Source organism: Solenopsis invicta, chromosome 8 (genome assembly GCF_016802725.1).
Source record: "Solenopsis invicta isolate M01_SB chromosome 8, UNIL_Sinv_3.0, whole genome shotgun sequence".
NCBI lineage: Eukaryota > Metazoa > Arthropoda > Insecta > Hymenoptera > Formicidae > Solenopsis > Solenopsis invicta.
The window spans coordinates 16,751,153-16,772,253 of NC_052671.1; the positions used below are offsets into that span (position 1 = coordinate 16,751,153).

The following is a 21,101-nucleotide window of genomic DNA, read 5'->3' on the forward strand; positions in this document are numbered from 1 at the left end:
ACACACCACATATACGTCACATTTAATGTGAGGCAAGCATTATTAATTAGAAAAGGCACAATAAACGTTATTACTTGAGAGTACCTCGTGAAGAGAAAATTAGGAAAATTTGCCTTGTCCTGCATTTTCTACGATGAATAATCTCAATGAAAAGGAGCTGTTGTGAAATGTTTCTAACGTGTTAGATAAATGTTTTGGCGGCATTCTCTTTTCCTGGTGCGTTTCAATATTTACCGATAAAGACATCCTTCGCATGCTCCAGCAGATCTTTCGTCTCTTGATCGCTCGTATTTACGGTAACAAACTCGATCTGCTGAAGATGCAGGATGACATTGTCATCGCCGAGGATGACGTTCTCGGTCGGTCTGGGCCACAGCAGTCGAGTGTTCCCTCCGCAATGCGCGGTGCAGGTCGCCAAGGAAGTCCTCGAGGACCTTACCGCTCGCCTCTCGCATCGATTCGCCACACACGCCCAGGACCACGGACTTTGAAATGTCCTGCGATCGAGTGAAAATTCAGTTTATGCCTTCGATCCGTAGTCGTGATCCTTTACGTAATGTACAGAATGCTTTAATTTGATAATCTGTGATATGACTGAGGTACAGCTGCCAGGAATTTGCGGAATTTTCCTTCAAATTCAAGTTTTGTTATTATCGCGGGAATTTTTTAAGAAGATAAAAATATATAAAAAAATATAGTATAAGTACAAATATTTTTTTCCTTACAGATTCTCCTAAGATTTTTCGCCCAAAAAGTTCCCCGTGATAATAACAAAATCTACGTTTGGAGAAAAATTCTCTAATCTGGTAATTAAATCAATGATTCTTTTGATCAAAAATTCGACAAATCTTTCCTTTAAAAAGAAAGAAATAAATTCTCAAATACGTATATGGTATATCCAATTTTTGTCATGTCACAGATTGCGATCATCTTCCTCCTTCAGGCGAGCCAGTTTGCACTAGACATCTGTCTTGCAATCGTGGAACATGTGGAAAATGTTAAAAATGATAGGTACATTCAAAAAGACAACATGCGACTTTATCTCAAAATTTCATTTTGCGGGATCGAAATAACGTTTGAGGAATTTAATATATCGCGGTTAACATAGTTTTCTTTTCAAACATTTTTATATTTATATAAAAATATTGCAGTAATATGTATACATATAGGATAATTCTATAGAGTAATTCGTATAAAGTAATTAATGTAATTCAATCGATGTAATTTAAGATAAATCAATTGGAATAAAGAAAACACATTGTTGCTTTTCAAGAAATTATGCATTACATAGCTCTTTTCAAAAGTAGCTACATGTTTTCTTTGCACTCATTGATTCATCTTATTATTCTGTACATAAAAGTATCAAGATACAATTATCAAAAAATTAATATTTTACGAAAAATTTTTCATTTTATATGGAAATATTATATTTTAAATTTTATGTCAGAATAAAATATGCAGTAAATCTCGAGTTTTAGACAACTCTATTTTAATACCTTTTAATGCAGAATAATTAGAAAATTCATGTAAACAAAGAAATTGTATAACTTCTTAAAAAACTAAAGCTGCTTAGCTTGTCTCTAACACCTTCATCGATAAAGCAATTGTTTTTACTGTATTATTTCTACCTTCGTACGAAACATTTTTTCACATGTCTTCAAATATTTTGTTAATAATTCATCACTTCTTATAACATCACTTCTTATAAATCACCCTATATATGTGTGCGTGCGTGTGTGTGTGTGTGTGTGTGTGTGTGTGTGTGTGTGTGTGTGTGTGTGTGTGTGTGTGTGTGTGTGTGTGTGTGTGTGTGTGTGTGTGTGTGTGTGTGTGTGAAAACATCTATCAAATTGTTTCATATTTAATAATTAAATAGTTATTTTAATAATAAAGTGATTTGTGCAACATTTAAACACAAAAAACAATAGCGACAAAAGGAAATTCAAATTGGCTTACATATAACAACATCATAATTATATATACCTACATACAATATCAATGTAATTAATATAAATTATTAACTGCAGAAAAATCTCACAAAAAATTAATTATTATTTTTGTGGATTATTTCATGTGCATTAAAAATAAATATGTTTTACATTAATAATGTAGATGAACAAAAGAATCATTAATTATTCAATGAATTAAAACAACCATTTTATTAATAGATTCGGAATAACTCTAATAATACACCAACAAGCACCTTCATAAATCAAAAAAGCAAACTACAACAGTTGTCCCATTTTGGTAGCAAAAAAAGATCAGATCTACCTTCCGCAACTCATTCCTTATGTCGGTCAAGCTGATAAAATCGTACCTTTGGCAAATGAAAAGCTGCTCATTACAACGGCAAGAGGAATGAAAGTGCAAAAAGCGATATCGTCGGCATCGTTCGAATTAGAAAAGCGAGGGAAGAAAAGGTAAGCGATGTTTGCCGAACGAAGAAAAGCATCCAAGAAAATAGTGGCTAATTATGGAACGGAATAACGTTTTGTTTGAAGTAGAAGAATGAACGAGAATGCCTCGATAGAAAGCGACAAAAATTGGCCCCATGAAATTCGATGGAAAGATTGGTATTGGAAGATAGATATTCGCATGTTGCAAATTAAAGTGATTCGTGTTGGGTTTTCTCGAAAACAAAAAAAAAAAAATTTCTTCTCCCGAAATGGCAACCGAGCCTACCTTGCCTCCGAAGGCAAAGGAGAGTCCTATTCACGAAAGGCCAGGAAAATCGGCCAGGAAAGTCTTTACGCGAAGCGGGTTAGGACGCAAATGCAGCAACCGTACAATCCGCGCAACACGGAAGACAATGGTGCGTAACAATAGCGGGCGCGGGCGTGCGTTTAGTATGAGGGGCGTGCTCGAACGAATGGATTAAACGAGCGAACGTCAGAATGAAGGTACGACGTCGCGAGAGAGGAAGGTGAAAGAGGGAGAGAGAGAGAGAGAGAGTGAGGGAGTGCTCGAACCGAGGAAGTGCACGGGAGTTCCCACGCAGAATTCAGAACATTCGTTTATCAAAGGGAATTCGTTTATCGAAGTAGCCCCGACATATTGCAGGTCACGCCCGAGTAGGTCTTCAATTGGGAGATCCATTGCGGTATCAGACAGCACTGATTCCAAAAAGAAAAGAAAAAAGGATATCATCGAACACGATAAATTCATTTATCGGAAGTAAATCTAAACAGCTCGAGATTTTAGTTTACCGATGCTATAGTTATAGAGTTATAGAATTTTAGAAGCCTCACCCATTGGACCCCAAAAAAGTCTAATAAAGTCAAATTTAATTTTTCTATTGTTTATATATTATTTCATAATTACAGTGATAATTCAAGTAAGAATTAGTATAATATTTCTGTACTAAATAAATGCTCTTTTATACAATAATTTCATTTTTTTTTACTAAATATCTTTTTTGGCACGCAAAGTATTGCACTATTTTTTGTGGAGTGTCATATCCGTAGAATATAATTATAAATTTTTATAAAACAATTACAAATTAAAAAAGTTATGATTCTTTTGAATAAAAAATTATCAAAAACTTTTACTTTTGCGATATTTTTTAATATGTTACTATGATATTTTTTAATATGATTAACATTTTTGCAAAACTGCTGTATTTCTCCAATATAATGTTTAAAATATGTTTAGTAACTTTTTACTTTAAAGAACAAAAACTGTGAATACGGCAATCCTGGTTAAATGAGCTGGAGTTATTTTGCTCTCAATGTGACCATTACGGAACTTTCAAAAGGTGTGACCATAAAGGGTTAAGAAGGCCAGCTTAAAAAAAGAAGAGTGATTTTCATTCATGTATATCTCTTAACAAAAAAGCTTTTGACATTGCCATTTTTCAAAATAATAACTAATGGCTAAAAAATAACAGAAACTTGTTATTTAAAAATATTTTACTTATAATTTTGATAAATACTGACATAGAAAAAAATGAAAAAAATTGTTTATAATAATTTAATTCTGCGATAATGCTACTTTCGTTAATCAGCATGACGATATTTAATTATAAAAAGAATTATTTCAATCGTGAACATTTCATACTCATACACGAAAATAATATGTGGATATGTGAAATTTTATTTTCCTAATTCTAAAATGTCTTTTAAACTCCACTCTTATAAATATAGTTTACCAAATCCTTACATTTTGTTAGCAATTAAGTTACTTCGAAACTCTCCTTCTCATAAGACTCAATGTTATTTTAAAAAGTTGTTTACTGCAAACTACAAAAAATTTTTAAAAATTCAGAAATATGTCAATCATAAACTTATTCTCAAAATTTGCTTTCAAATTCTGATATTATGTGAAAAAACTGGAGAACTTCCCTAACATATGATTCATCGATATCGCTACAGATTTTACAAAATTGACGATTTGAATTACTCTCTCTAAAATGCAAACATGGTTTTCACTCCTCTGTAAAATTTACAGCTCGAGAGAAAGAGAGAGAACACAGGCTTTTATTTCTGTAGAACTTTAAATTTTTATTTCGTTTTTTTTTTCGCGTAACAATTCAAAGCGAATTTTTGTATAGTGCCGTTCGATACGTTGCAACATCGTGAAAATAGAGAGGGTTGTTCGAAAATGCTTTTTCCCGCGACCAGGCATACGTGAACAAAAAGAATCAGATCAATGCGGGAGTTCGAGTGAAGGGTATGAAAGAAGTACGCGGTATATTTCGTCTAGCATAAGATTCCAACCCCCGGTCGGGGGCTATCCGTTACCTAGGCCCTTCCAGATACTCGTAGAGCCGTTCCCCGGGTCCGATTGTGGTTTCATTACCCACCAGGTAATTAACCAAGCCGCGCTGCAAGTCCTCTAGTCTTCTTTGTTCATCGCGTTGCGAGTGCAAAATAAATTCGAAATAAAAAACAAAAAACATGCAGTGTAAGAAAATCATCAGAAGAAGCGCTGAATTAATACACAGAGCGGGCAAACAAATCTGCGTTAGCTGTGTATTAACAGAAAACACAGAAATATAGAAATTTTAAAAAAAAGGAGAACAGGTGATTTTGAATTTCACGCGACCTGCCATACAATTCTCTAACTCTTAGGATTTCTTTCTTCTCGAAAAAAATTGGAATGTATTTAGAGTAAAATATTAAGATGGAACAGAATCCAAAGAAACCGCTCATTATTTTAAGGATATTGAGCAACGCGTGTACAATTTCGAGTTTGTTTTACTCAACGAAATGTCAAAAGATCGTGTTTTACTCGCTGAACTATATGAACACACTGTAATAAAAAATTACTTACCGTCGCGTCGCGAAGGGCTGAAGCGATGCAAGTGGCGGAGCGTGGGCATACATGGCGATCAGCAGGACACTAGTCATTAGGACGAGGAAGAGGAGGATCCTCCTCATCCATCCGCTGGGCATGTTACCCACCATTCTGACGAGTCTGCAATCAAATGAACAATCATGCGAATGGCTGCAGTGTTGTGTTTCTAATTTAAAATTATCTCGATAAAGATAAGATACATTACATGTAAATATATCATAGATAAGATAAAGATGATTTAATTTTAAGGATTTATTTAGAAGGATAAAATTATATACAGTTTTATTTAGATAATTTTTAGATAATATTGTTATTAAGAAAAATAATTTAGAATATGAAAACAATATGTTGTTTCGTATTTTTATTTCTAAATTTTTATTTCTTAAAAGTTCTTCAGAGAATGTAACAAAAAGTATTCTTCTTTGGATTTGAATTAATTAAGATACATAAATAAAAATCAAGGTTGAAAAAATAGAAGGAATATAACTTACATTATGTATTGATTAACAAAATTTCTTGTAGTTTTTTTTTTTACAAGAAATTGAAGTTTTTGAATTTATATGTTTTGGAGCAATTTTTATATTGCACTAACTACTATGGATCTGTGCAATCTCTACATTATTATAGATTTTCAGTACAGTGAATTTCGGAACGGAATTCTGTTATTACTTTGAAAAATTCTCCTATTAGGCTAAATGGTAACTTGAAGGTTGAGGCAATACTTCATTTCCGTTGTTATTCACATTATCTTAGATAATTTGAAAGACATTTTTTTTATTTAAGATAAAGATAAAGATAATATATATATAATAATCTAGATAAAAATAAGAATAATAATGAAGCTATTTCTTTATCTAAATGATTATTTATATAAAATTATCTAGATAACAGCAAACATTGATTGGAAATAGAAAGAATTTCCATATGATACAAGATCTTGCAGCTACATTGCAGCAACACTGCAATTTTGCATATTGTAGTGTTGCTATAGAAACGTTAAAACATAAATATGATTTTAACTCTCTTCCTACATCTGTCAACACAATAGATGGGAATGACCTACTCATGGACATATTCAGAATTTTAGTCAGAGTAAGAACCAAGATTTATCTGCACGCTCTATTATATAAGATACTTATATTAAAGTTTATATTAAAGTTTTCAAGGATCTTCAGTGAACTTTCTTAATACTTTTTCAAGCATCTTTTTCATCACGAGCACAATTTTTCTACATACAATGAGTATACATAGTCCATTGAGATGATTTTCTGACATTGTTAACAACAATCAAGTTTTCAACGTACTGAAAGACCTTTCAATGGCCTTCGTTGTGCATAATTGAGCTAAGGAAATATCCAAGGCATATTTAGTTGCTAGAAAGAAAGTTTCAACTTCTTTTAACACTTGTACTAGTTCAATATTTTAAGTTCTTCTTTAATTTATTTGATCCCTCCTAGGGAATAAAGCGTTGCATTGGCATTAGTCAAGGAGCATTTAACTTTTCGCTGTAAAAATCATTTTCATAATTTAATTCTTTCTCCTTGCTAAAAAAAAAAGGAAAAGAGAACAAGCGGCTCTCCTTGCTTCGCTTGAATACGCTCATGGACCCATTTAAATACTACGAGTACCAGAATGAACAATGGTCTTTATCCCCTTCTTAAAAGTTTGGCATCTAAAGAGTAGATCTGGTACATTGTCGGTTTCAGTTCGAACAAACCTTGAACAAGGAAAACTACCTTGGCGCATACACGTGATCCTATCATTTATTTCTTTCATACTTCTTTTATATTTGAGTACATTTTTATTTTTTTCTTTATTTTCAATTACCTTTAATTTTTTCACCTAATTCTCGTTTATATTGAAGAGATTTCAAAAATATTGAAAAAAAATATTTCTTTTATACTTGTAAATTTTTATTTTTTTCTTTAATTTCAATTAACGTTAATTTTTTCAACTAATACTCGTTTATATTAAAGGGATTTCAAAAATATAAAAAAAAATTAAACTGTGATAATTTTAAGTTCAAATTTAAGAAAATCAACATCAAACGCTTGACATCATACATGTTTTAAACAATATTAAAAAATGCTTCTAATAATTAGTGTTAAGTTTTTATAACACTATGTTCATAATAAAATGCACTATTCAACTTATTCGGGACTAATAATTCTTTAAAGAGACATTCATATATGTATGAAAGTCTTTAAAAAATTATATTTTTAGTATAATAAATATTCAGTTATTTAATTCAACAAGGGGTTGTTTTAATGGACATTATTTAAACTTTAACTGAAAAATATTGTGATATAAATACAATAATAAAATATAAAAAAATACACAGGCACACAAAAAAAAACAAAAGTATCATGTCCGAGAGACTACACCTATGTATCCTTATGTGTTTTGACGTCCTGAAACTGAATATGACTTCAGAATTGCTCCATCAAGTCAAGATTCTTTTTTTACCGGGTTAAATAATGTGTAATTTTAAGGAACGTTTAGCAATTTTATAAGTAAAATAAAATATTGATCTGATGGAGTAATTCTGAGGTTATATTCGGTTTCAGAGCCTCAAAATACATAGGAATACAAAGGTTTAATCTCTCGGACATGGCACTTTTTTTTATGTGTGTAGCTATGCACAACCAGAATTGCTCCATCAGATCAGAATTTTTTTTACCAGGCTAAATAGTGTAAGGAATATTTGGCATTTTTTTGAGTGTAAAAAAGATCCTGACCTGATGAAGCAATTCTGAGGTTATATTCGGTTTGAGAGTGCCAAAATACATAGGGATACATAGGTGTAGTTTCTCGGACATGACACTTTTGTTTTTTTGTGTGCCTGTGATATTTATGTAATAAGATTGAAAAGTTATCAGACTAATAAAATAGATTTAACATAATAAATTTGATTAATATGAATAAAAGGCTAAATAACGAGCAATATTATCTGATAGATCTTGAAGATTTATTACAATATAATAATATTCGCAAAAGTTAAAGTACGGAACATGTTTCGATCTTGATCCTTTTCAAATGTAATAACTGTCTGACAAAATTTAAATTCCAACAACAATAATAATCTTGTCTATTATGATCATGCCTTTTAAGGCCAGCGTATAAAACAACCTAATAACTGTCTGATAAAATTCAAATTTATTATAACAAACTGACAAGCTCGTTTATGTCAAAAACAAATTAATATGAATAAAAGGTCAAAATAACAAACAATATCATGTGAAAGATCTTGAAAATTTATTACTGAAACATGTTTCAAATTTTATCAGACAGTTATGAGGTTTGGAAAGGATCAAGTAAGATTGGAACATGTTCCATGCTTTAAGTTTTGCGAACATTATTATATTGTAATAAATTTTCAAAATCTATCAAATGATATTGTTCGTTATTTTGATCTTTTATTCATATTAATTTGTTTTTGACATAAACGAGCTTGTCGGTTTGTTATAATAAATTTGAATTTTATCAGACAGTTATTAGGTTTGAAAAGGATCAAGTAAGATCGAAACATGTTCCGCGCTTTAAGTTTTGCAAACATTATTATATTGTAATAAATTTTCAAGGTCTATCAGATAATATAGTTCGTTATTTTGGCCTTTTATCCATATTAATTTGTTCTTGACATAAACGAGCTTCTCAGTTTGTTATAATAAATTTGACTAATCATAATAAATTTGATGCGAGTATTATTTTTGTACGGCAATTACTCATATATAAGTGATATAAATTTCTGTTGATACTTATACACAATGTATAAACATGCGTAATTTTTAAACTTTTTGTTTCAATAATTGGAAAAATAACTATTAATATAGAAATGCTATTGATTGATATTTACAGAGGAAAAAAAATCAACAATTTCTTTACATTTACTTAAAATAAACAAAATCCGCAAATAAACAACCAATTACGCCCATGATTCAATTCCATTACAATTTAATATTTTATTCAAATTCGTAATATTAAATTCGTCATTTAAAATTTTTATTTTTTAACATTTGTATATTCAATGTTGTTCCAAACATTAAAAAATAACTAGATAATATATGTATCATTTTTCAAAACAATTCAAACCTAAAAAAAAGAATAAAAATATGTAAAAATGCAATATACTTTCAATTTATATTAAAAAATGTCATTTTCAAGTTTGAATCATTCAACTTTTTCAAAAGCCAACACTTAAACTATGCAGTTGAAATGTCAACTTTGAGGCATGAAAGTATTTTTCCTTAAGTCATTTTGTTTCAAAGTTATAAATTTTTGTGTAAAAACATACATTTCTTTGATCTCTTGTCAGCTATTAATTAGTTATAACATTTATATATGATTATTTTTTAAATTAACAATTTACAAATATTTTTTCAAGATGTTAAAACGTGCGTAAGAATCACTTAAAAATTTCTTTGTAAAAGTACTGAAAATTAATTCTAACATGAATGACTCTGTCGTGTTCGCAGAAGGAATCTAATAATAAACAAAGAATTAGTAATATTGTAGTACTATTTTAAATTATTGTGAAAATAAACTGCAAAGATTTTATGTATAAATATTTGTGTGCAAATTTTCTAATTTATTAAGCTTTTAAACAATTTCATAGAAGTTTTGTATTGCATTTAAGCACGAATCTCTACTGTGATTAGACACAAGCAGAGCTATTTTTGAAAATATTTGGTATTAACAATTTCCGTAATTAAAGAAATCTTTCAAACCAAAATATAATTTAATTATATCTCAATCACGAACAATTTGTAGGATGTATATAAATGCGAAAAATTAAGAAAATAATTATACATATGTAAATTTGCATTCAACTGCAATTGCGATATTAATAATGTATTAACATGTATAATAGTATATATTTTATATAATACGATATTAATAGTGTATGGCAAATTTACTTATATGTATAATTATTTTATATAATTATACCTATTAATTTTTGATACTCTCTTGTATACATATTTCACCAATTGTTCGTTCAAATTAAAAACATCTTAATTATCATGATATACGATTACATATTATTAAATATACATTTTATCGTAACATTGATGCAAAATTACATTACAATAGCTCTGAAAATGGACATTTTACCGTTGCTGCAACATTTCGTAATGCTTTTGCAATATTGCAAAGAAATATTTCTGCAATGTTTCTGCAATTTTCTGTGCTGTACGAGTCGTGTCAATCGGGACGATAGTAACGATGAATGTTTCTCGCATCTGGAGATAATTTATCACTTTTATTCTAAATTTTAATAAACTGGTGAATATAAGTAATAAACAAAAGAGCCATTACCTTCACCTTTAACGCTCCTAAATCACTCGAAGTCGCAACTGGGTCAAAAAGGTTTGACGCGGTAGCAAAGTTGCCGACATTAAATATAAGTCACAGGCACGCGTTCTCACCTCCATTCAGAGATCGTCTTTTACATTTTATCTTTTGACGCTTCCTTTGATTGTGACACGGAGAGATAAGACGATCGCACATTAACTAAACGCGCAACAAGATGTGCGTTTCTACCGCGGGATCCCTAAATAGTGACACGCGAGAGATAAGAACGTGATTTACGTGAAAGGCACGTCTGCGTAAAGACACGGCACGTATATATTTCGAGATTAGACAGCGGGCGACCGAAAGGAAACGTTTCCCACGTACTTCCGGCGATTCTCCCGGCACAAGGGAAACACGTTGCTCCTCCGTCCTTCTTCCTTTCATCGGGCCAACGGGGAACGAGGAGAAACCGCGGCGAAAGTGTTTTCGAACGTAAATGCACGCGCGTAAAAGCGCCTGCTCTTCCGCTTCATGATCTCACGAGGATTTATGGACTTTTGCCAGACGTCGCCTGTACGATATTACATAACACTTCCGTCGGAAAACCGAGAAAATCTTCATCCCTCGCGATCCGATCTGTCAAGATGCATCCGACAGATGCAGTTCGGTTTATCGCCAATGTAAATACGGCGAGGGAAAATCACGTAAAATGCGAAATATTTCGCGGCATTACGGCGAGAGACCGAATCATAGATGAATCCGCCATTAGCAGAATTTAATTGTTGTTTGCAAACGATATTTAAAACTTTTACAATAAGTATGTATGTAACAATACAACATGCAAACGGTCCTAATTACGAGTCCTAATTATGGGTCGAATTTGCAAAATTAAATGTTTTACAGGTATGTAAATATACTATAAAATTCCAGAAAAAAACTATTTGCACTTCTTAATTTTTATATAATTATTGTAACAAGAAATCACTTTCTCAATTGCAGTGATATTTAAGGAAAGCTATTTTGGAGACTAGCTAAAAAGCTATATTTTTTAGTTTCGAACCACAATAGGTGTAATAATCATAATTTAAGCCTTATGAAATTGTCCACACAGTCGAATGATTAAAAGAACAGTCGACTAAAGATGATCAATTTTTTACGACTTACTACATAGCTACTCCTGTTATAGGCCTGGACTAATGGCCTCTCCAAATACGATCTCTTTAAGAATTCCTTGACGTTATGATATCGTAGGATGCAGTCACAATAGAAGAAATAAGAAATAAGGAACGGTTCAATATATTGAATAGGGAATGTTTGACATGTCTTTCTTGTTTAACATAATGAACTGTTTCTTATTCTCTATGCCTTATTTCTTCTATAATGTCTGCACTCTTATAGTAGATTGTACTTAACACACGGAACACGCAATCACATTAACTCTTTCGTGCCTGATTTTTCTAGGAATTAGCATTTAATTTACGTCTTACTAAAGGTCACTTATTTAGGATCGCTGATTATAAATCTACACTGAGAAAAAAAATTGGTTGAAAAACTAAAATATTTAGTCCGATACGCACGACTAAACATTGAGTTGATTTAATTAATTCTTAGTTAAAAAATTGGAATGATTAATATAAATAAACGATATCTTTTTTCGTGCAACTAAATAATTGTTGAATCAACCCAATTTTTAGTTGTGCGTATCGGACTAAATATTTTAGTTTTTTAACCAATTTTTTTTCTCAGTGTATAGTTAAAATTTCAAAATTTAAAATGACGAATCAAATAAATAATTTCACTCAAATTTTCAACAAAATTTGACCAAATTTTTGGTTCATTTTAAATTTTTGAATTTTTACTGCGGATTTGTCATCAACAATTAAAAACCTATATACAGCGTGATTCAAAAGTAGAGGTCAATCACACGAGAGGTCATTGAAGATTCAAAAACAACAAAAGAAATCGATCTGAAGAAATTGATCCAGAAATGCGTTTTTCCAGTTATCACCATTTTTATTAAAATTAAAAATTTGCTTTCAAATTTTTTTATCAAAATTGAAAAAATAAATGATTTTTATGAATTTCATAACATAATCATTTTATTGTAATTATGTTACAAAACTCATTCAACTTTTCTTTCAATTTAACAAAAAAAAAATTCTAAGGCAAATTAATTTCAAATTTTAATATAAAATGGAGCTAATTCGACAACAACGAATTTTCAAATGTTTGTACGTACCTTTTTCTTTTGAGTATCCAATCATCTTCCAAGCGATTGATCTCCACTTTTGAAACAGTGTACATCAACTTAAATAAATATCGAATTCAGTACTTTAGTCCGCCATATTAAATATATTATTTTAAAATTAAGAAATGATTTTTTAGTTTTTATGTTAACTTTTAAAATAAACCCAGAAAAAATTTGCTAGCGTTTAATTTTTGTGGAAAATAAGAAGTTTTAAAGAACTATATGTATTTTTCACTTTTATCCCATTTTACACAAGTAATTGACAATCTAAGTATGCACATTAAGGAATGAAACTTACAAGAATTGATTTTATAAAAAGTCTTATCTTTATCTTTAAAATGAAAAAAAGTTGCTATCTTTATTTTTGAGAAAGACAAAAATTTTTGAAGGACTGTGACATATATATATATATATATATATATATACACATACCCTACCAGATCCGAAAGAGAATTAAAAATAACGTGCATTAATGAACGTTTCTAGTGCTGATCTACAGTTGAAACTTATGCACATATATAAATATTTTTAAACGTTTTTAAATATTTTCTTCCAAAATTTGCAATAGTAGATTTATTGAACATATATAACAATTCTTTTTTAATTGGTAATATTTACTGTTTACATTCACATTAACAATCTTTTCAAACATTTGATCATTAAATTTCCATTAATAAAAATCAATTTTAACTTATGACTCATAATTGGAACCGTCACCTTGTACAACAAATTAAATATACGTAATTTAATAAATAACCAATACTGATTAATAAAAGAATCAATCGTTGGTATGTTTCTCCTTAAAGTGCACGGACCAATATTTAAAAAAATAATCAATTGAGGACACTGTTTTTTTTTTTTAGATGACCGGGCGTTTATCTCAACCTCACTCTCGTAAAGAGGAACGGCGTGTCGCTACTTATTGCAGCGAGTCTAAGGGCCACCTGTCGAATTGCCCAAAAATACACTTTGGACGCCTAGGCGAGATCTAAGCTTAGCTCGTTTGCCTCTCGAAATGTTCCGCAGTCTAGACGGAGCGTGCGTTCTGATTACTACGCAAACAACACTTGGCACCTCTCGGCGCTTAACTCTGAGAATAGGCACTTTGGGTTTCGATCCGGTCGCCTCGAAAATGAATCATAATATCCCATGCTAATTTATTCCATTGTAATCAAGACCCTAACGTCGAGTTATGGCAGTTGTGGGTAAAACAGCGCCGACCGACCAACCGCAACATTTTCGTGCGCCGCTATTTTTCATTCCTCGTGCATACCCGACGTGTTTTGCATTTAGGCAACTCTAATGACATTCATGCACGAAGCTAAGGCGGCTAAGCGAAATAGAACAGTACGTAACCCGAAAAAATCGATTGCAGGCAGCGGCATTTTCAATTATACGTATTCGATAATCTAAGATCGTTGAGAGAAGTTGATCAAATACATAGTTTGTAGCATAAAAGAAACATAGACTGATGTACATGTATACCGTGCTACGTACTCCTCTAAATTTATTGTTAACTTTTATTGTCCCAAATATAGTTTGTGTGATAAACAATTAAACACCAAGTAACAAGCTGAAGATTGAAAGTGGCCGCGATATTAAGCAAAATAAGAATCAAAATATCGCGCAGGTACCAACTACAAAGCATTAAAAAAAAAAAGTAAGATACAGTGGAAAAATCTTTGGAATGTCCTTTACTTAAAATATAATAAAAAAATAAATAAAAATTGTATTAACAATCACCTCGGTAGCTCGTAAAACAATGCCAATGATATTTCTCTCAAAATGACACGTAACATTTAATTCTACATTTCAGCTGAGCAGTAGTTACAGTGGTTGAAGAGCCGCATCAGCAGAAACGCAATTTTAATTTTCTGCAATTCGATTTCTTCTCACGTTACGGACTTTGCTTCGCGTAAACAGGAGGGAGGGGGGAGGGGTTTGATCGACGACGCAAAGAACTTAAACGACACATACCGCCGACGCGTACACACGGACCCATCAATTTCCACATCGAGAAGCCAATTCCGCAGAGATCCGATCGAACATCGCGCACACGACACTTTGCCCAGATAAAATACTATACCGTCGTGATACCTATGTGGCGTCATCGGACTGCAGCGAGAGACTGGCGATCCGGCACCACACCACACCACGCCACGCCACGCCACGTCGCACCGAACCACGTTGCGCGGCAATCAGCTGGCCGAAATGCACCCTCGTGCGATTAGACGAGCGGGTGGTGCAACATTATCGCCGCACCAGTACATAAGTGGTGTAGAGCCCTCTTTCCATCTCTCTCTCTCTCTCTCTCTCTCTCTCTGTCTCTTTCTCTGCGAACGGCGAGGGTGGTGGCGAAGGAGAAGGCAATGAGGGTGGGTTATGAGTCGAGAGAGGGTGGGTCGAGGGAGAATATATGACGCGACAGGGACAACGAAGTCGACGAGGATGGTGGGAGCGACGGCGCGGCGGTGGCGGCGTCGTTGCTGCTCGTGCCTCGAGCACACGTGAACTATACCTAAATGCCGTGCCTGGCCGCGAATCGCGTGGCGTAGCCAAGCAACGCGCGTGCCATGACCGCCGCCGCCGCCGCCGATAGTCTCCGGCGAAACGGTACTAAGGACGGACCGGGGAGATTCGCGTCCGACGCGAAGAACGGGACCGTCGTTGACGCGTGACCTCCCCGTGCGGACGTCGTCCACCGTCGCCGTCGCGGTGGTCTCTGGACGGCCGAGCGGACGGACAGGCCGACACCGGCCAGGACTGTCATCGATCGCCAGGAAAAACGGTATCACAGGTGTTCGGCGGGCGAGCACGCGATCGACCGGGCCAGCCAGACCCCGTTGTTGAACACTGAGAAAAAGGTCGGTCTCTCACTTGGCGAATTGACACCTGTCACGGTGTCAACGAGGTATCAAATGAAATTGAAGGGCGCGGTGCGGCTGACGTTCGCGTGGCGGATGTATCTGTCGAGAAGCTCGAAAGAATTAATAAACTCATTTCAAACTCGAGATATAATTTTAACTGATTATCTGAAAATGACTCAAAACGATTTCACACCGCGCTTTTTAATTAGCAATATTGTCCGTCGGCTTCATTAGTGGACAAATGAATTGATGAAGCACAATATGTAATGTGTAACATATGTTTAATTGTTACGTATTTTATAGCTTCGTTTTCGATTCGATTATCAGATCAAAACATGGTACACTGACACTGAGAGAAAAATGTTTGATATTCGTAATTACAATTGCTTGGTGAAATACTTACGGTTAAGAGCTCCATTTTTGAAGTCATTACTACTGCGATGTCAGTAGATAATAAGAAGTTTTGTTTATAGTTCTACCAACTATAAAGAAACTTTACTATGAATTATGATAATTTTAAATATTAATATAGTAAAATATCAAGATACGGATGGTAAAAGTACTCTCTAAATCTCGTGGAGTGAAACGCCACTTTAAAAAAGGGAAAATTAAGCCTGTGCAATTTTTCGAGCGATTTTTCACTCTACGAGATTTAGAGTAAGCGTTTTTATGTAACGCAATCACAATTATAATGAATTATGGCTATTTCTTAAACATTCGTTTACTTTTATTTATGTAGTAATAATAACTATAAACAGCTATAATTTCTTGGTTGCGAGAAACAAACAACCATAAATGTACAACCGAAATTTACCATGAATTATAGTTAAATTTTGGTAGTTGTAGCAATTTTTCTCTCAATATTCGTTTAATCGATTTTTTTTTTGTTAACATAACAGGAAAGTCTGAAAAAAATGAAACTATACAAATTTCGATAGATAGCAACTATTTTTTCTAATTATTGCAATTAAAGCTTTCATTGTAATAACTATAAAATAATTTATTCAACTATGTACGTTAATTCTATACACGAAACTATCATAGTTGTTTATAATTGAAACCATAATGCCCTCTTATTGTTGTCACCATAATGCCTTTTATAGTTGGTATCATTATATATTTTTCTCTCAATGTGCGTATGTTAAAACATACGCATGTTGAACAACCGTAAACAAAAGTACACGGAATATTAAACAGCGCGCGTGATTAGGATTGATAAAAGCGTTTTGTAAGCGAAGAGATATCTAGCTTTAAAACACAGGCGATGTGACTAGGTAACGAAATCGGAGAATATTCAGATAATGTCGAGCGGTCGCGTTTCATTGTTACCCTGAGCATCCTATGTAAAAGCCACAAGGGTCGGGCGCACCGCTATTAATATATTCGGAGGGAGGACAACACTGTAGATCACCACTTGTTTCATTTAATTACGCTTCAACGGAACGTAAATAAATTCTCACGCACGTCCCCCATCTTGATCCATCGCTTGCTAACAAGATCACCGGCAACGATCGATGTAAGCCGTGTTTCAAAATTCATTGTCAGTCACTGAAAATCTATAGTGCGCGTAACGTAAACTATAAATTTTGTAACGCGTGGCAGTGAATTTTGAAACACAGCCACAGTAGCAACAACTGGAGTTAGATCGTCTCGCTAACGATTCTTACGAAAGTGCGTGAGCGGCTATCGGTCGCGTTAATCGCGCGAACGGATAAAAGTCACTGGCGAATACTCTGGCGAAGCATATGCACACCTCACTTTATTCCTCGCCATATTGACGATAAACAATTATTATCTACTGCTGTTATCACGAACATAACATCGCACGGCAATGGTCAAGTCGACCGAACGTACGACATAGGTATACGACGGGGCGTCCCGCGTCACTCCGCTTCCGCCAGCAAAGAAGCTTAAATTATTTCTTCACGAGCGCAATATACGCCGACCGTCAACAATAATCGCGGTAGTTAGATTACAAAATGATATGCTGCCGCACGCTTCGCGACGAGTCATCGCGCTTCAAGGATCCTCAGCAACCGCGGCATTAATAAATGCCGCCGCATTCCCGGTCACGACGCGACGGTGCTAATTTTCGCGCTATAAAATTTCGCCCGATCGTTACGAGTTATCTGGATGACATTCGATATCGCGATCGCAGACACGAAAACGCAACTGGCGCCGTTACCTTACTCCGCTCAATAACACGTGTTGGGTTTAATCACCGTAAAACGTTATTAGCAATAGATGGCAAAGGGCTGAAGTAATTTATTGTAATAAATATCTAGAGCAATTGAAGATACAGTGTCATTCACTGTCGTCTTTATCACGAATAATGGTAAGCGAGTCAATGTTTCTTCACTGCGAGAAAAGTTTGAAATTTGAGACTACAAGTACATTGCAAAATAATTAATTATGGTTAGCGACTGCATTTTTATAGTTATTACTGTTATAATGTTAGTAATAACTGTTTACAGTTCTACCAACTATGACAAAATTAAACTATAAATTATGATTATGATTATTATTTTATAAAAAAATGTTGCCGTAAATTATGATAATTATTATTATTTTCAATTTTCAAGATTAAAACAAGTATAAATATAGTTGGCATCAAAATGACTAGGAATTATAGTTTAATTATCGTAATTGCAACCACTTTTCTCTATGAGTGTGACATACTACGAAATATGGAGAAGATGCTATAAAGTAATTAAAGCAAATAATTGTTTCAACACAAAGAAAAATACATACTGCACATTACTGGAAGTTAAATAAATATTTGATTCAAATATTTCGCAAGTTCCAATATCCGCAAATCTATCATAAGATCATCATAAGCATCAAATTTATTCAAAATGCATTCTGAATCCTAGTAATGTTTCAATCAGAAGCATTAAGTTAAGAGTAAAACAAAAATTCGATTTATATATTATGACTTATTATTTTCTCTGTGAAATTTTATAATATTCTTGGAAAGAATTATAAATTCTGTTTCTAAGTAAGTATACAATAATGAATTTTTCTGACATTTGTGATGAATATATTTTAAGATTACTATCAAGAAGATTCTTTGTTCAAGATAACTTTAAAAAAAAAGCGTATTGAATAATTTTTCTTAGTTGATATTTTTCTGTGCGCAAATATAAATAAATGAAACGGAAAAAAGTGTAATTAACTTGAAACTATTCACACTATTTATACTTATTGTTAGTAGCTTAAAATGAGCGCAAACGAGTATCCACAAATGTGACATTTTATTTACTGAATAATGACAAAATGAGATAATAATGGTACAGTATATATGTCTGCAACATTGTTCCAAAATCAATTGAGCGCTCTCATCAATTTCATGGGAAGCTTATGTAACAGCAAAACTAAGTTGCTTCAGGAGAAACAATGATTATATTTGACATTTATACATAAAACTCTTATATATCTATTTATATCAATAATCTAAAATAAAATACGATGTTAATTCCAGAGATAATATTCGTAAAAGAACGAACATTAAAAGAGCATCACAACGAACTCTCATTAAACATTATTAAACGACTTTTATAATGACTCCAATTTGTTTCGCGCGTTTATTTTCATCTTTATAGTTTTACAAGAATAGAATTATGAAAAGAAAAAAATCAACATCTTTTCTAAGAAAAGATATAAGTAAAAATTATTCAGACAAAATTCGACATTCAAATGCGTATGCAAAAGAAATACTTTTCTCTCGATTAAATCTTGGAAAGTAGAAAAGACGAATCTTGTTATTCAGTTTTACTCGATTATAAAAGCAATTTTCGCGTTGGCGCATTTTCGATCCACGAATCTCCTTCGATAAGTATTTGCAGCGACGTATGGTAATCCGACATAGCGTTTGTAGTTGAATTTCAACTTGCCGCTTGACCTTCGCGTTGCACTTTGTAATCTCGGATCGATATTTATCTCGGGGCCCTGAATTGCAATACCACTATAGCCGGCACGATGCCATTTAGAGCCCTTTCCGCTCTCGCAAGCGTTTGTTCCTGGAGAATGCATTATCCCGTGACGATCGACTTCGGCTGGGTCGCGAGTCGGCGAGCATCGAGCCGAGAGAGCGTTCGATACGAGAAATGAGGAAAAAAAAGCCGACGTGGTTTTGCGTGGCCGAAGGAGCGAACCCACACCCAGGCGAAGGCACCTGAGGCTCTATATATAGATCACATAGGCTATATACGGCGTTATACGTACGTCGTTACACGTGCCTTCCACGCGTCTTTTAGTCGATACACGCGCAATCACACAAAACGCTCGATATCAGGTCGCCAACAAATTTTTTTTTTTTTTTTTTTTGAGGTACGATCTCACTTGGGAGTGCAAAATTCGAGCTTCGTTACTACATCTAATTAATCGCAGGAGACAAACTTTTAATCGTGATGTTGAGTGATAAAACATTTATGGCACACAGCTTTTTTATAGTATACGATAAATGTGTGTGTGTGTGTGTGTGTGTGTGTGTGTGTGTGTCTGTGTGTGCGCGCGTGCGTGCGTGTGTGTATGTGTGTGTGTGTGTTCGTTCGTGTGTGCGCGTATGTGCGCGCGCGCGTGTGTGTGTGTGTGTTCGTGTGTGTGTGTGTGTGTGTGTGTGTGTGTACATTTATTTCTTGAATTCTTAACTCTAATTTATTTTTGCTTATCTCCAATTTGAAACAATGTATCGATAAAGAAAATTAATTTGATTGTATTTGAAGAGAGAAAAAAAATGGCTGCAATTATTATAATTTAATGATATTTATTTAATCATTTTCGGTAACAATATAATTATAGTTGTTTTAATCATGCAAATTACAGCTATTAGTTATTATTATTATTACTATTATTAGATAAATGGTTGGCGAATGTTGAAAAAATTCATGTTAACTATAATTGTGATTGCATTTACTATATAAAAATGTCAATTTTTACCATCCACATCTCAATATTTTGTTACATTAATATTTGTATTAATAATTGCCATAATTTATAGTAAAATTTCTTCTTAGTTGATACAACTGAAAACGTAAGGAGTTGTTACTGAACATTATAGGCAACAATTATAAGAACAGAGCTCCTAATCATAATTATTTTACAATGTAATTGTAGTGACAAGCACCCAAACACTTGGTTCTCAGTGAACGTTGGTGATAGCAATGAGCAATGATATTATAATCTTCGAAGATTGAAAGGTACGATTTTGTTTACTTAATAAATCTTTATCAATCAATGAGACGTCGAGTACCAGCGAAGAAATGTTTCGATAACGCGAGTATGATGTGCTGTGATAACAAAGACTTAAATTAACTCGGAAAGTGCTCGTGCTAAATTAATTCAAAGTAATCTGATCCATCTCTCGCGACTAATCGCTTTAATTAAGAGCGTTAATTAAA

At 33.2% G+C, this 21,101-nt stretch overlaps 2 protein-coding genes and 1 long non-coding RNA gene across 10 annotated transcripts in view; 1 reads left to right on the top strand and 2 right to left on the bottom strand.

The window, feature by feature from the left end:
• Nucleotides 1-21,101, bottom strand: part of LOC105204381 (probable beta-hexosaminidase fdl) — a 91,509-nt gene that overhangs the window by 15,885 nt on the left and 54,523 nt on the right. For 2 of the 7 annotated variants that reach the window (XM_011173448.3, XM_039452821.1), the window contains 3 exons: nucleotides 5,272-5,415; nucleotides 4,740-4,841; nucleotides 235-497 (listed from right to left, as the gene is read on the bottom strand). In XM_011173448.3, coding sequence (XP_011171750.1) covers nucleotides 235-497; nucleotides 4,740-4,841; nucleotides 5,272-5,405 — 499 coding nt within the window. In that variant the 5' untranslated portion in view covers nucleotides 5,406-5,415. Of the gene's footprint in view, nucleotides 1-234; nucleotides 498-4,739; nucleotides 4,842-5,271; nucleotides 5,416-12,826; nucleotides 13,157-14,812; nucleotides 15,083-21,101 lie in introns of those variants that run through there. The other 5 variants (XM_039452818.1, XM_039452817.1, XM_039452819.1 and 2 more) reach the window with 5 other exon arrangements.
• LOC120358469 lies at nucleotides 7,082-12,219 on the bottom strand. The gene is made up of 2 exons (XR_005575414.1): nucleotides 10,612-12,219; nucleotides 7,082-10,535 (listed from the first exon to the last, which is right to left on the bottom strand). It is a non-coding gene; the product is annotated as an uncharacterized LOC120358469 (long non-coding RNA).
• The window catches only part of LOC105204380, a 32,140-nt gene continuing 26,491 nt past the window's right edge, over nucleotides 15,453-21,101 (top strand). For both annotated transcript variants that reach the window (XM_011173445.3, XM_011173447.3), the window contains exon 1: nucleotides 15,453-15,699. The gene's annotated coding sequence lies outside the window, so the exon portion shown is untranslated. The remainder of the gene's footprint in view (nucleotides 15,700-21,101) is intronic.